The following is a 17089-nucleotide window of genomic DNA, read 5'->3' as shown; positions in this document are numbered from 1 at the left end:
GTAGAAATTGGACAATATAGTAATCGTTAGTAATGGAAATTCGGTAAATTTGTTAACTTATATGGAACGGCTCATCAAAAACTTGTTTACGCTAGACTTGAAGACAACTATATTGTAGTCAGCTGGAAAGCAGAAAAACGAAAGACAATTCCATAGGCGTGCAGTTCTAAGAAATAATCTTTGTTCATGGAATCTACGTTTAGGTTTAAGCACAGATAAAGAGTGGGGGAAATTATTGATAGTGTTTTCTGCTAGATGGGTGTTTCTTATGAAAGTTTGGCGAGGGGGGACCATAGATTGGAGCTCAGCCGAGCACTTGACATGAAAATAACGATAAAGGTCAATTTCGCTGGAAAATGTCAGATTTTATAAAAGCCAAAAAAAAAAAAAATAATTTCCCCACTCTTTACCTGTGCCTAAACCTAAACGTCGATTCCATGAATAAAGCTTCTTTCTAAGAACTGTGCGCCTGTGGAACTCTGTTCCATTTTTCTTGCTTTCCAACTGACTACAATATGGTCGTCTTCAAGTCCAGCATGAGCAAATTCTTGATGAACCATCCCCTTAAGTAATCCAATTCACCAATTTTCCATTACGATGACATTTTGCCATTGACTACTGTACACTCATTAACCCTTATCCTCGAGTGGCCTCCAGGCGTTGATAAGTTGACTTCTTTGTACTTTGTAAAAAAATGAAATCGTTTCTAATCGGCTTATTTTGACTACTCTTCACATCTTAGTTGATATATTCAGACAGTTTTGGCTTAGAACTGCACGCCTGTGGAGCTCTGTTCCGTCTGCCTGCTTCCCACCTGACTACAACTTGGATGTCTTCAAGTCCAACGTTAACAAATTCCTCATGAACCGCCCCCTAAAGTAAACACTTCATCAAATCTCCATACTAACGTAATGTACTTGCAATAACCCTTATCCCTGAGTGACTTCCGGCCTTGATAAGTGGTGACCACTGTGTAAAAAAAATGTAACCGCCGTGCATCTTTACGAACCCGAGGCCCTTTAGCTCGAACTTCAAAAAGGGCAATGCTAACATCGTCTGAAACATGTTCGTATAAATTAACAAATACAAATTGTCATTCAAGAAATCTCGGAACATATTTTAACTTTTTGTAAATAATTCGCTTTCTTTTGAAATTAGATATTGTTGTTGTGTCAGCGTTCACTGTCGTGTCAGAGTTGAGCCGGCTTTTCCAACTGAATTCTTTGCCTCTCATATAGACGCCGACCAGTCACGTCGGTTTGAAGCTGAGTTCAATATCAGGTCTAGCCATTCGCGGTTCCAGCGACGCACTCCGTAAAAGTGAGAACACAGAATCAGATCGGCATCTTGCTTCACCAGGTTTTCAGCTGATTGTCGTTTCTTTCGACCATGGAGTGGATTGATGGTGGCATGGATGAGGTCATCTGATTGCTGGCGCAGAGTGACCAAACCATCGGAGATGTCTCGATAGAAGGTTCTGTTTTACGGATGGTATCCGGCAGCGTGAATGGGTGTTAGCGTTTGAGACGAATCAGTGTCAGCGAACTCGAAGGATACAGCGTAGACATTGGTGGTAAAAAAACGTCTAAATCGGTATTAAAGTCTAAGGAATCTCAAGGAATTTATGTTGTGTGGAAGTTTAATTAAAGAACGAAAAATTTTCAAAAGAATAAAAAAGAAATAAGGTAAATATATGGAAAGAGAATACGAGCATTTTAATGTGAACACTTCAAGTCTATTAAGAATAATTATCAGTGAAGTAGGTGAAAGTGTGAGTAAATGTTAGCGTGAGAGTGAAAATACCCTCGACCTTTTATGTGGATGATTGCGTCAAGAGAAGCTGTTAAGCCGGATAAAATGTACAAAACTTTTGAAAAAGAACGAAACGAACGTATATATTCTTAAAACACGTATCAAGATTTGGCATAAATGGCTGCATAAAATGAAACGCATATTTTCCAGGGTTTTTTACGAAAGCGATGATTATCAATGAAGTAGGGGAAAATTTACTTCATATATAAAATAATAAAAACTATTAAGAAAAATGAAAATGTTGTACTCACAGTCTATATTAAAATGTGTCCGTCCAAGTTACAGATGGTAACACTTATACAACGTAGACGTTTATCGAGTAGCTCTGACCATGTTATGAAAGATGAGAAGTTTGTAGAAATGAAAGATATACGCTACAGTGTATGATAAACCTATGTTAACGAACCTTCCACGACAATAATGATGTAAATCAGAGAACGGCCATAAATGTTATGTGTGCTTGTACCTACATGTTATGTGAGACTGAGAACAAAGAAATATATAGTCTATTTTCTAACCTCTGTTCGGTTGTATTTATTATATTTAACAGATTGGCGACGAGAGACGCATTTAATGTTGACATTTAATGTGTTTACATAATTACAAAAAAGACGATTCGTTTTTGCTCTTTTTTATGTTGAAATTTTTGACCCAGTAAAGAAAAAAATCTTGAATGGCATCAACGAATATATGCCGTCAAACAACAGACTTTTTTAGGGGGGGGGGTCAAGAACAAAATTTCTTGAGTGATTTTGACAAAGGTAACTCTAATTTTTCTCCACCTTTTTAATCAGCTTATTTGGAGAATTAAGATACAGGTATTGTACCTTACATTGAGGCCAGTAACAAAATAACATCAATATATATATATATATATATATATATATATATATATATATATATTGATGTTATATATATATATATATATATATATATATATATATATATATATATATATATATATATATATATATATATATATATATATATATTGATGTTATTTTGTTACTGGCCTCAATGTAAGGTACAATACCTGTATCTTAATTCTATATATATATATATATATATATATATATATATATATATATATATATATATAAGTGAACGTGTCTGTGTGAGTGTGTGTGTGTGTACATTTCCCTGCGCAATAACTCTGTCAATTTTAAGTCTATAGACTCGAAATTTGATATACAGGGTCCTGAGATTTGGGAAAATCGTTGTAATCCATGTTCAGCCAAAGGTTTAGCTGTTAAGGGGTCAAAGTTCAACGATTTGACCTTTGAGAACTCTACCAAACTCCTCCGACAATTTTGGGTTTAAACACTTCAAATTTTAGATATAGGTTCCTTGGACATGAATCTTTTTAATCGGTTTGGGTCGAAAATTTTTAGTTACCAATATATAAATATATGTATGGATGTATGTTTGCATGTCTGTCTAAACAGATGCGACGGATTTTTACAAGATAATTATCGTTCGACCTTTCAGTCGACAAATATCGAAAAATTGGCTAAAAACATTAATATCTTCACCTTCAACTGGGCACGCTTCTAGAGGGGGGAGTCGTTTTTCGCTGATATTTTTGAAAGTCATCCTCTCCTTTCGAATGTCTAGCCTTAATTAAAACTTAACGATTTGACCTTTGTAAACTCTACCAAACTCCTCCGACAATTTTGGGTCTAAACACTTGAAATTTTAGATATAGGTTTCTTTGACATGGCTCTAATTTAATAACTTGATTTGAGCCCAAAACAATAAATTTTAAGGGAAAATAATAGGGGTGAAAAAAAAGAAAAATAATTGACCACTTTTTTTTTTTTTTGCTCAACATACATATCCAAATACCCGGACAACGCCGGGCACCCTAGCTAGTATATCTATAAAAGTGAACGTGTCTCTGTATCTGTGTGTCTGTCTGTGTGTCTGTCTGTCTGTCTGTGTGTCTGTGGGCATTTTCCTTCGCAATAACTCTGTCCATTTTCAATCTACAGACTCGAAATTTGATATACAGGGTACTGAGATTCGGGAAAATTGATGTGATCGGTTTTCGGCCAGAAATTTGCCGAGTAAGGGGTCAAAGTTCAACGATTTGACCTTTGAGGACTCTACCAAACTCCTCCGAAAATTTTGGGTCTAAACACTGGAAATGTTAGATGTAGTTTGTTTTGTTTTTTTACATGGCTCTAATTTAATAACTTGATTTGAGCCCAAAACAATAAATTTTAAGGGATACTAATAGGGGTCAAAGTTAAAAAAATTGACCACTTTTTTTTTTTTGCTCAACATACATATCCAAATACCCGGGCAACGCCGGGTACCCATGCTAGTATATCTATAAAAGTGACCGTGTCTCTGTATCTATGTCTGTGTCTGTGTCTGTCTGTGTGCATTTTCTTTCGCAATAACACTGTCAATTTTCAGTCTACAGACTCGAAATTTGATATACAGGGTACTGAGATTTGGGAAAATCGATGTGATCGGTTTTTTGGCGAGTGATGGGTCAAAGTTCAACGATTTGACCTTTGAAGACTCTACCAAACTCCTCCGAAAATTTTGGGTCTAAACACTGGAAATTTTAGATATAGGTTCCTTGGACACGGATCTAACTTAATAACCCGATTTGAGCCCAAAACAATAAATTTTAAGGTGTAATAATAGGGGTCAAATTAAAAAAAATTGACCATTTTTTTCTCAGCATACACCTCCAAACACCCGGGCAACGCCGGGCATCCATGCTAGTATATCTATAAAAGTGAACGTGTCTGTGTGTGTGTCTGTGTGTATTTGTGTCTGTGTGTGTACATTTCCCTACGCAATAACTCTGTCAATTTTTAGTCTACAGACTCGAAATTTGACATACAGTGTATGGAGATTTGGAAAAATATTTGTGATCCGTTTACGGTCAGAAATTTTGCTGTTAATGGGTCAAAGTGCAACGATTTGACCATTGAGAACTCTGCCAAACTCCTCCGACAATTTTGCGTCTCAACACTTGAAATTTTAGATATAGGTTCCTTGGACATGGATGTAACTTAATAACTTGATTTCTGGTCTAACATTTGAAATTTTACATAAAGAGTATTCAGATATGCAGTAAGTTTTTTAATCAGGTTTTGGGCGAAAATTGGCCTGGCAAGAGGTCAAAGTTTACAGAGTTGACCTTTGCAGACTCCTCCGATAATTTTAGGTTTAAACACTTCAAATTTTAGATGTATGTTACTTGTATATGGGTCAAATATTTGAATTCAATTTGAGCTCAAAACAATAAAGGTTAAATGGACAAAATTGGGGTCAAAATTAAAAAAGAAAATTGACGTCTGCTGTCTCTACCAACGTTTCTCTATGGAGTTAAGGAAACCTATTATATAGAAAGGCATGACGATATATATTCACATTTTTTATGCTCATAAAGTTATGAACAGTACACAGGGCCCGAGTAAAGCTGGGCGAAACTGCTAGTATATCTATAAACGTGAAAGTGTCTGTCTTTGTGTGCATCTATGTGTGTACATTTCTCTACCAAACTACTCTGTCAATTTTCAGTCTACAGACTCGAGATTTGATAGAAGGGGTATTGACATTTACGAAACTCTTTTTAATTGGTTTTCAGGCAGAAATCTAGCTGTCAATATGATCTTTGAAAACTCCACCAAACTCCTCCGCCAATTTTGGGTCTAAACACTTGAAATTTAAGATGAAGATTACCTGGACATGAGTCAAACTTTTTAATATATATACACATATGCACATAAAGTTATGAACAGTACATAGGGCCCGAACAAAGCCGGGATGAACTACTAGTAAATAATAAATCTACGCCATCAGACTGAAAAGATTTAGGAAAGCGATACTTAATGCATACACTCATTTGGAAAAAAGCAACCAGATAAAACATATTTTCTTTATCGATTAACTTTTGTAATTTATGTGATCAAATATATTGATATAACAATTATCTGTTAAATAAAAAGTAGCATGATAATCCTGGCAACAGACTATAAACATACACAACGGTTTGTACAAATTGAATAGGTGGTTTTTTTTTAACTGATGCACACAATTTTGAGTTAATTGAATTTAATAGTCGCTTATGTTAATAACAAAGGAATCAGTTATTGCGTATGAACCAGATGATTCTATTGTTGGCATTGATTTCCCTGATAGCTTTCAAGTTAGAATTCTTTCTAGAAATACATACGGTAATTATGGTAAGGAAAATGTGAAGATTGCCAACATGCTAAATGTAATTGCGTCTGTGGAATGAACTACTATTCGAACTGAGTGGCGACCGACGTAAATGTAATAGATTCGGGCTTGTACACTGAAAAATTACGTCATGCCTGAGATCATAACAAGCAAGATCTGTCAAACAAACTGTCGATAATGAATGAGAGCTTTTTATAAAAACATTAGAAAACTTAAATTGTAAAATTAAAAAATAAGAAACAGGATTTTATATTTAAACAATTTATTCAATGTTTATTTTAAAAAAATGAGACTAAATGCAAAAGGTAAAAGTTGTGTTTTGCTTTTTACGAGATAACATTCTGTAAATAAACATTTTGTTGTTTGATGGATTTAAAAGACTAAAATCTAGTGTTTATTTTTAAAAATTGCATTATAAAAAAAGGAATACGATTCAATTTATACTATAACTGAACTTTATCTATAATATAAATCTCATCTCTCTGTTTAAATGTATGTATGTATGTATGTATGTATGTATGTATGTATGTATATATTATGTGGGTCTCGAAAAAACTTTCGACAGAGGTGAAGGATTTTCACAAGATCAGTGTCGTTTTAATATTATTGACAAATTGGCTAAAAACATTAATTCCTTCACCCTCAACTGAGCACTTTTCTACAGGAAGGGGTCGCTTTTTTCGCCGATATTTTCGAAAGTCATCCACTTTTTTACATTATTCCGCCTCCGGTTTAGCGATGGGCGCAACAGCAAAGACGTCACGTTATTTTGTTGGGGTTTTTTCACATTCTTTTCCTCCTTCGCGGTACGGGTTCGAGCCTGTCTGCCTACTACCACTTCAACACACACCTTCAAACACCCGGGCAACGGCGGGCGGCAAGTCTAGTTCAATATAAATTTAAAAAGCCAAAACAATTTGATATGTGAAAGTATGTATGTTTGAAGCAAAAGACAATCGGATACTACAAAAACGGAATTATGAATTTAAAGAATAAATAAAAAATAAAAAATATTTAAACAAATTAAAATCGAACGAAAAATAATTTTTCAGATGAAAACGATTTAAATTCAAACAACCCAATGATTAACGTTTGTGCAAAAAATTCAAGGCATGATTATTGAGAAAAGTACGGACAAACGAACGGACGAACGATTGGGGGGGGGCAATTTTATCCTTATAATGGCTCCTAAGGGCACAACCAGAGTTATCCCGGAAAAATCTCTAACAAAAGTTTACTTCCACTATGACTAATGTTTGTGCAAATTGTCTAAAAAATCCAAGGCGTGATTATTTTTAAAAATGCGAACAACCGAACGATTTAGGGGCAATTTTACCCCTATGATACTCTCTAATGGGGCAATCAAAGTTATCCCGGAAAATCTGTTCCGGCAAAAATTTAATTTTACTATGACTAATGTTTGTGCTAAATTTTTAAAAAATCCAAGGCACGATTATCGAGAAAAGTGCGAACAAACGAACAGACGAGCGAACGAACGGGAGTGAATTGTTAGATCCAATCCCTAGCTTGTCGGCGAACCAATAAATAATTTAAATACAAAGTTACTGGAGCAGAAATATATCATTTTAAATCAAATTTATAGAAAAAATCTGTTGGATAATTTAGTTCAAATGGTTTTTAAATAATAAATAATTATTTCAGCAGTCCCGTATTCTGTATTAATACGAAAAATTGATTAATAAATTTTGGGTTCTTATTTAGGATTCGACCTAAAAAATTACAGAAAATGAAGACAAATCTTTATGATGTACTTGCCCGTTACGGAACGAATATGTCATATTTCAAAATTCACGTAAATTGATCAAATTTTCGTATTCTTTCTAAGAAAATCAAATTTAGAAGCGAGATGGAAGAGAAAGGAGCCGCCATATTTCTTAGAATATGTTAAAATTCAAGGGCAAATAATCGTGAATTTCGTAAATATAGCTATTATAAAGGTTATGGGGCAACTCAATTCGACTAACGAGGTTTTGAATTGAAAATAATTACATCTTTTTGTGGTAAATGTTTACCGGTTCGAGCGCAAAAAAAAAAAAGAAAATCAAATTTTTTGAATTACCTGCATTTATTATTACATTGGATCCAATATATAATAATAATTTAAAAAGTTAAAACAATAACTCGTGCGCAGCCACCAGGAATCGAAACCAAAACATTTAGCTTACAATTTAATTTTCTCTTTTGATGTTAATGCCTGAGCTATGAAGACATGTTTGCTGAAAGGCTAAAGATTAAAACATGAACCAATAATTATTACATTAAGCTTGCATATTCGTAATGCTGTCTTTCAACCCTCAACTGGAAAATTCCATTTTTTACATTTTCACACATTTGCACGAGTTTTCCCCGGCTAAAATCCAAATGAAAAGTTTTGCAAGGGTTAGAATACTATATTGTGCTGCTGCCATCGCGCACAGAAATCACTTTTTCTATAGTTACCAATGTAATAGATGTATTGAGACTAAAGCTGCTTTCGGGACTGACAGCAACCACTGTAAAAGAGTAATAAAAAATGCAAGAAAGCTATATGCTCAGTCCGTTAAATCCAAAGTAGCTGAGCAGTGGCTTGGTTCCCACCAGTTTTGGCAAATAGCAAACAGGAGTCTGAACAGAAGCGTGCGTTCTATCTCAACCATCATCAATGGACCAGAGGTCATCTCGTCAGCATCAGACAAAGTCAAACTATTTGCCAAGAACTTTGCAGCTAATTCTACCATATGCGACGAAGGCCATCAACTCCTCGTATTTCCTCCTTTAACACACAACACGCTATGCAACATACAAATATCTGTGCGTGAGGTCGCCAAGCTAATCAAGAACCTTGATTCCAGTAAAGCAATTGGCCCTGACGGCATTCCAATTATAGTGTTAAAAAAGCTTCGACCAGAACTTGCCCTCATACTTACAAAACTGTTTAAGCGTTGCCTTAAGGAGAAGTGCTTCTCAACACCCTGGAAAACCTCATCAGTATGCCCTGTATTTAATAATTAAGGTGATAAGTCATCTCCCTCTCAGTACAGACCAATAAGTCTCCTGTGTGTTATGAGTAAGTTGCTGAAATCCATATTAAATTAAGAAGTAGTCAACCACCTCAGCAGAAATAACTCTCTTAGTGACATGCAACATGGTTTCCGTTCTGCAAGATCTACAGCAGATGTGCTAACGGTTATATCTCATAGGATTAGTGAATCTCTCGACAAAGGCTTCCTTTCTAGGGCAATTGCTCATGGCATATCAAAGGCCTTCGATAAGGTATGGCATAAGGGCCTACTTCACAAGATTTCCAGCTACGGTATAACTGGAAATGTTTTCTCAATTATTAAATCATTTCTCTCTGATAGCCTCATAAGAGTAGTGGTTGATGGGCAGAAATCAGAGGCCCACAGTATTAATGCTGGAGTCCCTCAGGGGTCCATGCTGAGCCTAACTCTCTTCCTGATCTACATCAATGATCTCTAAAAACACATACTGGAGAGGCTCCATGTTTTGACAAGCTTCTGGGCTTGACCTTTACTCCTGATCGGAAATGGAACACGTACATCAAGTCAGTTGCCAAGGTTGCTGGAAAAATGGCAGGATCCTTCTATTAGATATCTCACCCCTGATGCAATTCTCTATTTATATAAAAGCCAAGCACGCCCAAAGATGGAGTACTGTGGCCACATCTGGGCAGGAGCTGCTACAAACAGCATATCCTACCTTGACAGAGTACAAAATAGACTTCGTGGCTTAGTGGTAGATGCCCTTTTCTCTTTCCTGTAACTTCTCCACCACAGGAGAGACGTTGCGAGCCTGTCTTTGTTTTATCGTTATTGCCATGGCAGGTGCTCGTCTGAGCTCCAATCTCTGGTACCCCCTCGCCAATCTTTCACGAAAATACCCGTCTAGCTGAAACCACTGTCAATAATTTTCCCCACTCTTTATCTATGCCTAAATCAAAACGTAGATTCCATGAACAAAGCTTCTTTCTTAGAAGTGCACACCTGTGGAACTCTGTTCCGTTTGTCTATTTCCCACCTGACTACAACTTGGATGTCTTCAAGTCCGACATAAACAAATTTCTGATAAACCGCCCCTTTAAGTAAGACACTTTATCAAATCTAGATTACTAACGATTACTACGATACTATTCCATTGATTACTGTACACGCAATAACCCTTATCCCGAGTGGCTTCCGGGCCTTGATAAGTGGTGACTACCATTTAAAAAAAGCCTCATGTCTGTAGACCAAAAACTGAAAGAGAAGTTTGGAAGGAAAAATCTTTTAAGCAAATATATATACGCATACATAAATATATATAGAAAAAGGTGTGCGTTAATTATAAATTTTTTCCGCAAGTATAAATCATGTAGAATATCTGCATGAATATAATTACACGTAATAATTAACTAAAGATAATCATCCCATAAGAAAAACGAAAAAACGTATAAGGAATTAATTAAAATGAATGTTGCATGATTAGCAAAGTCAATATAGTCGTCAGCACTTTCTCCTCTCAGTTTTAAAAGTGATTGCTGGACGCTAAAATGTCTGTAAGCTGTTCTGCTGTTTAAGAGAAGCTTAAATCTTTTGATTTTTTCGAAAGAATGAAATTAATGTTACGCGTATTCTTTTCTTGCCTAATTTTATTGGTAATAATCTCGTCTTTCAATCACCGTTCTAATATAAATTGAATCATATATATATATATATATATATATATATATATATATATATATAAATTGAATCATATATGTATATATAAAGTCGAAATTGACGGTCTACCCAATATATATATATATATATATATATATACGGGCAGACCGTCAATTTCGACGATAACGCGGAGGCCGGTTAGTGTCCGTGTCGAAGGTGCGATGTGAGTCCGATCAGAGCTCTGAAACTCCGGGCGCAGATGTGACACCTGATAGCAGGAAATCCGGGTAGTGGCGCCTGTAGTCGCGCTCTCTTTGCTTCCCAAGCAGCAATGCTTTGATCTCTAATGGCATCGGCTGCGCCTGATTCCACACTTCTCCAAAATATCAGGTCTTCAGCTTTGCTTCTCCAGTCGTTGAGTTAGTTTGTGTTTTTCAAATGTCTCTTGAACACGTCTGTAGCGCAGTTTCGATGCGCCTAGGGGTCGTGTACCTTCTTTGAGCTCACCAAAGAAAACTGCTTTTGGTAGTCTGTTGTCTGACATGCGCGTGGCATGTCCTGACAATCTCAGTCGGTTTGATGCGATTATTTCTTCAGCACTGGGCATTTTAGCTCTTTCTAGTACTTCAAAATTCGATACATTGTCTTTCCAAAAGATACCCATTAGATGACGGAGGTGCCTTTGTTGTATCAGGTTTAATCTCTTGAAGTGGCATCTGTAGAGAGTCCAGGTTTATTAGCTGTACAGGAGTGATGGTAGGACAATACCTCTGTACACTTTCATTTTGGTCTTTAATCTGATTCCTCTCTGATTCCACAGACGGTCTCTCATTTTTCCGAAAGCTGATGCAGCCACTTGGATCCGTTTTTGACAGTTCTTCATCGATTTTCCAGTGTTCTTAATGGTACTGCCCAGGTAGGTGAACTGTTCAACTTCCGCCAATGGAATACCATTCAGGAGTACTTCTCTGGAGTTAATCTTTGTGTCACGGGTGTCTGGAATCAAAACTTCAGTCTTCTTGATGTTGATTGTCAGTCCAAATTTCTTGGATGCCTCGGCAAATGCTATCATTAAATCTTGTATTGCTTGGGGGTTGTGGACCACAAGTGCTGAATTATCAGCAAAAAGTAGTTCTTTGATCACTAACTCATATGTCCTGGTTTTTGCTCTCAAGCGTCTGAGGTTGAAAAGGTCACCATCACTTCTGGTTCGGATGTAGAGATCACCGAGTTCTTCAGGCAGGTTTTTCAGGACAGCAGCAAGGAAGATTGTAAACAGAGTTGGCATAAGGACACAGCCTTACTTGACGCCGTGTCCAACGTTAAAGGAGTCTGACCGTCTGTCGCCCCTGCAAACGCGAGCAGTCATGCCATCATGGAAACTGCGCAGTACTCTTGTGACGGTCTGTGAGAAACCATAGCATCTCAGTAACTTCCAAAGCATTCTCTGCCAACTGTTTTGAAGGCCTTGCTAACATCTACAAATGTGACAATGAGAGGTTGACGTTGTTCAATGGACTTTTCCTGTAATTGTCGGAGGGCAAAGATCATATGTTGTGTGGATCTGTTGGCCCTGAATCCACATTGGCTCTTCGTTAGAATGTCTTCAGCCAAGGCCTGTAGTGGACACTGTAGGATTTTGACCATAATCTTCCCAGCAACAGACAGAAGGGAGATTCCTCAGTGGTTCCCGGATTCCGCCCTGTCCCCTTTTCTGCTATACACTGTCACAATGTTGGCATCTTTGAAAGCCTGGAGAAGTTTTGCTGTTGTTGTCCAGATGTTGTGGAAAAGTTGTAGTAATTGGCTTCCCAGTGCTGCTCCACCATGCTTCCAAACTTCTGGTGGTATGTTGTTAGGTCCTGCAGCTTTTCCGTTCTTTGTCCTCTTTATGGCCATGGCAAGTTCGTCTGATGTTGGTAAATCATCCATTTGGTGTCTAATAGGCAGTTGAGGTATTTAATCACGTCCATCTTCAGCACGTGTTTCTGGGTTCAACAGAAGTTCAAAGTGTTCCTTCCATCTCTCCGTCATTGTGTGTTTCTCCGTATGGAGCACACTGCCATCAATGCTCTTCACAGCAGGAACGCTATGGTCCGTACACTTCCTTCAACGATGCAAAATAAAGCTTTAGAGTCATTTCTGTCTGCCAAGTTCTGAATTTCATCTGCTTTTTTCGTCCGCCATTCGTTTTTCATTTACCGCAGATCTCTTTGGAGTATTCTTGTCTTGTCTAATTTTATTGGTAATAATCTCGTCTTTCTATCACCGTTCTAATAGAAATTTAATCATATATATATATATATATATATATATATATATATATATATATATATATATATATATATATATATACTAACCGTACCCAAAGAAGGCCAAAGGGTTAGTTGTCAAAACGTGGTGAGACAACAACTATGGAAGGCAGTAATTAAGTTAAGAGATTCAGCATTACTATCCCGTCGTGGTTACCAACCTGAAGAATGGCAAGAGGAATAGTTTGCCTGAACGTGGTAGAACACCAACTATGAAGATGAGAATAACAGTCTGCAAATCAATGAACAAATATACAAATTACTTATCTCTAAGAATTCCAATAAAAAAATAATATATAATATTCCACAAGTCTTTGAAACTTGAAGGATTTTCAAAACTTTGAAAGTTTTGATTAAATTTGCATAAAATAATCCCAAAGTGTTGATATGCCGTAAAATGGGCAAAATAAGGGAAGACATGTGTCAAGTGAGAATATTGGTTCTTTTCTGCATAACTAAAGTGCAAGTACTACAATATCTCCTTTTGTATAACTTACTCTCGCAAGAATAGCAAAATTAGTTACTTCCCTATAAAATGGTTTCACCTTTTCAACATTGCTATTATCATTCTTCTTACGCTATAAACTTTTGTTACTCACTCAGAAATTGTTATTATTGTTACCTGCCACCAACATGGAAAGATTATTGATCTCTTTCTGAATGTCTCAAATAAAAATGCCTAGATTTAGATAAACGCAACAGTTAATTACTTATGCAAAATTTTGCCTTCTCAGCTTTTGCCAAATTCTAAATGCCTCAAATACCTGTGCACCGTCATACACGCACAGCATGAAGTAAGGGCAATGACACATCAACGACCACATCCCATTATGCCAAATTTATTTGCAAAATCAGTTGTCCTCTCCTTCTTGTTTACATATACAGATGTATTAATACTACTACTGCAGCGAGTTTGTATGAATTATGTCCCTTTGATTTAGCGCATGTGTAAGTACAGCGTTAGTACCATGTTTCTTATTCGACGAATTTTTCTGTCTTCTGTGCGTAGACGATTCCACATGATAAAATGGCTCCCAGGAAAAGAATCGCAGAATCAAAGTAGAAAATCACGGATAACTGCTGTGTAGCCTCGTAGACAAATCCTGAAATGATTAACGTTAAATTAGCAAAGCGCAGTAATGATTAGGTTTTTAAATATCGAAAGGGAACTATTTTGAACGTTCATAAGTGATGTGTACTCTTTTATAAATTTCCAATATCTACTCGAAATTTATTTTAAAACAATTTAAACACAAAGATAAAATAGAAAAAATGAATATAGCTTTCTTGCATTAGTTCAAACCTTGTTTCGACCATATTCAAGGTTAACCCAAAGGCTTCTTTTTCATTGGTTACAACACTGAGGTGTAAGGGAAGGAACAACTTTTTTCTCAAGATTCCTCCACTTACCCTTGATTGTCATCTTAGATTGTTGATTGTTTAGAAATGGGCCATCAAGCACTATCTTTTGAGTTTTTGTTATGACTCAATCGAAAATTGAAACCCTGTCTCTCGGCCCATTACAGAAGACTCAAATGGGCCTAAAATGCTTCTTACACATCTACCAATATCAACAGAGCCAAGATAATCAACCGGACGAAGGTTGTTTCAGAAATTCCATGGTGGCAATGAAAGTAATGGATGTAAAGAAGGCAGAGGGCAGCTATACCCTCTTAATAGTGGGTGCTAGAAATAATTGTTGAATAAAACTGAGAACTTTATCTGTTTAAAACGGATCAAAATTGTTTAGGTGATAAATTGATCCCGCATGAACTTAATTAATAAATACGTGTTTCTGAAATCAGGCATCATTTTCTGAATAATATAATATTAAAATTTTGGTCCACGTGTATGAGCGGTACCCTCTATATATTTTTTGTATTTTCGTCTTTTTTTTTTAATTTCAGTGGATTCTTATCGAATGGACACTAATCTACGAGATTATCAAAAAAAAAAAAACTCAAAGCATCATAACTCTTGTTTCCACAAATTTTTTAAAATAATTTTCTATGATATAATACCACATTAAATCAAAAGGAATAAATAAGAAGAGCCCAATAGTACGGTCAAAACGTTTTCATTGTAACAACCTTCATAAAAGGAATATGATTTTAAAAGTAAAACTACAATATCACACTAAAGAGAAGAAACAACGATACTGTCAAATACATCTTACTCGTTACAATTTTATGTACGTTTTAAATAAAAATTTAAACGAAAAACACCACAATAAGACATTAAAGAAATGGAACAACAAGAGACCAAAGATATAGTCATAAAGTTCTCCATACTCTTTCTAGTAAGAATACGTATGAACGAGAAAAAGTCCAATACTCCAAACTTAAGCAAAATCTGACTCTACAATGCCATTTTAAAGAGAAGAACCAGGTAGGGCCAAACAATACAGTTGAAAATGTTTTCATTGTAACGATTTTTCTAACCAGATAACACAGTTTAACGATAAAAATGAAGTAAAAAAAAATAAGTCGAGTACTACACTAACGCCAAACTGTGGAAAAAAACATGAACAGACAACAATACGGTGAAAAATGTCTTCATTGTAACATTGTTCATAGCAAGAATATGCTTTTTTAAGAAAACTGAACATAAAAACAAGTTAAACATTACTATGAAACACTATAAAACACTATGGAAACTAACGATATTTCCGCAATGGGAAAACTATATTTTGCGATACTTTTCTTATATATGTCAGTTAAAATAGTTTTTAAAATATTATTCTTCCAGTATAATTTACACTAGATCCGATGAAACTTTGCATAAACCAATAAATATAATCTTTATCCGAATGATAACGCTTTATTCAATTTTCTACTGACTTTTTTATTATGAGAATTGTAGAGAATTGAAACTTAATAAAGATCAGTTTCTCAAAATATAAAATTATTTTGTTATTGAACGTCCTCTGATAAAACATTGAAATCAATTAAAAACAAATCTAATATCATAATCTTTACGAAAGAAAAAGAAGTTAAGATATAAAACCTTTGAATAGAAAATGTAATACGATGGTATAGGTTACAGACAGGCAACATAATTTCCTATAACTGTACTGTTGTACCTTATTTAATAAAGAGAAATTTCAGCGCTTCCCGCTAAATAAGATTATTTTCATTTTCTATTTTATTCAAAAATATATGCCGAGACTATCTTCAACCGACGAGGAAAAATGTAAACAGACAACTAGTAGTATTGGGACGATTAATCAGAATCAGGAAGCGGAAAAATCGGAACTCTTGGGAGTATCGGAATCGGACAATTTTGTGCCTATTCCCCGATGCCAAAAATGATTATTTTGATTGTTTCTTTTATTTCATGCTTGAAAAAATATCTATACATTTCACACGTGTCTTGACGGTAATCGACAAAGATAACAACGTTATAGTTTAATATTAAGAGAGTTATGAAATAAATCGGAATCGGTAATGGTATTGAAATCTGGAATTTAGTACGGAATCGGAAATTGTATCGGAATCGGGAAAAATATTGGAATCTCCCATCACTACAAACTAGCAACCCATCTCTCTATTGACTGCCATATAAAATTAGACCATAGCCACAAGGTAACTATAAAAGAAATGAGTAGGATAATATTTATGTGTACAACTCTTTTAGTCAAGTTTTCGAATTTGTATATTCACGAAGAAATTCAAACCACTTGCAATATTTTATGCAAACAATAATGGATAACAAACATACCTTTTAGTGTGGGATATATAATATATAGAATTCCAATTAACGTTGTTAAAATGCTGTAAGCAGCCGTCATGTTATCTGTTCCAAGAATTGCTGAAACCAGTACAATGCGAAGTGATACTCCAAAATCTACAAGATGAAAGGTTAATATTTCATTATAAGTTATAAATAGTAGATGGTGAGTTTGCTAGCATTCGTATAGCGATTAATAGGCATGAAACCCTGGTCATCTGGTAAGTGGATATACACTTAAATGTTACATCTACCTGTTGTGGTTGGGAACGGACGTGATGTCTTTCTTCACATTTGAAAACATTATTATTTTCTGTTATTTTCCATGATATTTTAATTCCAGGGGCCACCGTCACGTGAAGAGCGATTATA

The 17089-nt window shown here is 35.5% G+C and overlaps 2 protein-coding genes across 2 annotated transcripts in view; both read right to left on the bottom strand.

Annotated features, from left to right (window-relative positions):
* LOC145278338 (monocarboxylate transporter 12-like) overlaps positions 1-2278 on the bottom strand; it is a 66068-nt gene extending 63790 nt beyond the window's left edge. The window contains exon 1 of the mRNA XM_080130631.1: positions 2064-2278. The gene's annotated coding sequence lies outside the window, so the exon portion shown is untranslated. The remainder of the gene's footprint in view (positions 1-2063) is intronic.
* Positions 2279-11412: 9134 nt separating this feature from the next.
* LOC145278262 (uncharacterized) lies at positions 11413-11964 on the bottom strand. The gene has a single exon (XM_080130554.1). The coding sequence runs from the start codon at positions 11962-11964 to the stop codon at positions 11413-11415; it is 552 nt and encodes a 183-aa protein (XP_079986680.1).
* Between the last annotated feature and the right edge of the window lie 5125 nt (positions 11965-17089).

Source organism: Euprymna scolopes, chromosome 6 (genome assembly GCF_053919585.1).
Source record: "Euprymna scolopes isolate OS-2025 chromosome 6, ASM5391958v1, whole genome shotgun sequence".
Taxonomy (NCBI): Eukaryota; Metazoa; Mollusca; class Cephalopoda; order Sepiida; family Sepiolidae; genus Euprymna; species Euprymna scolopes.
Note: the sequence above shows the minus strand (reverse complement) of the source record. Positions and strands in the feature narration are given on the sequence as shown.

Excerpts from the sequence above, each read along its gene's own strand:
- LOC145278262 (XM_080130554.1), bottom strand. The coding sequence starts at position 11,964 with ATGCCAACTCTGTTTACAATCTTCCTTGCTGCTGTCCTGAAAAACCTG.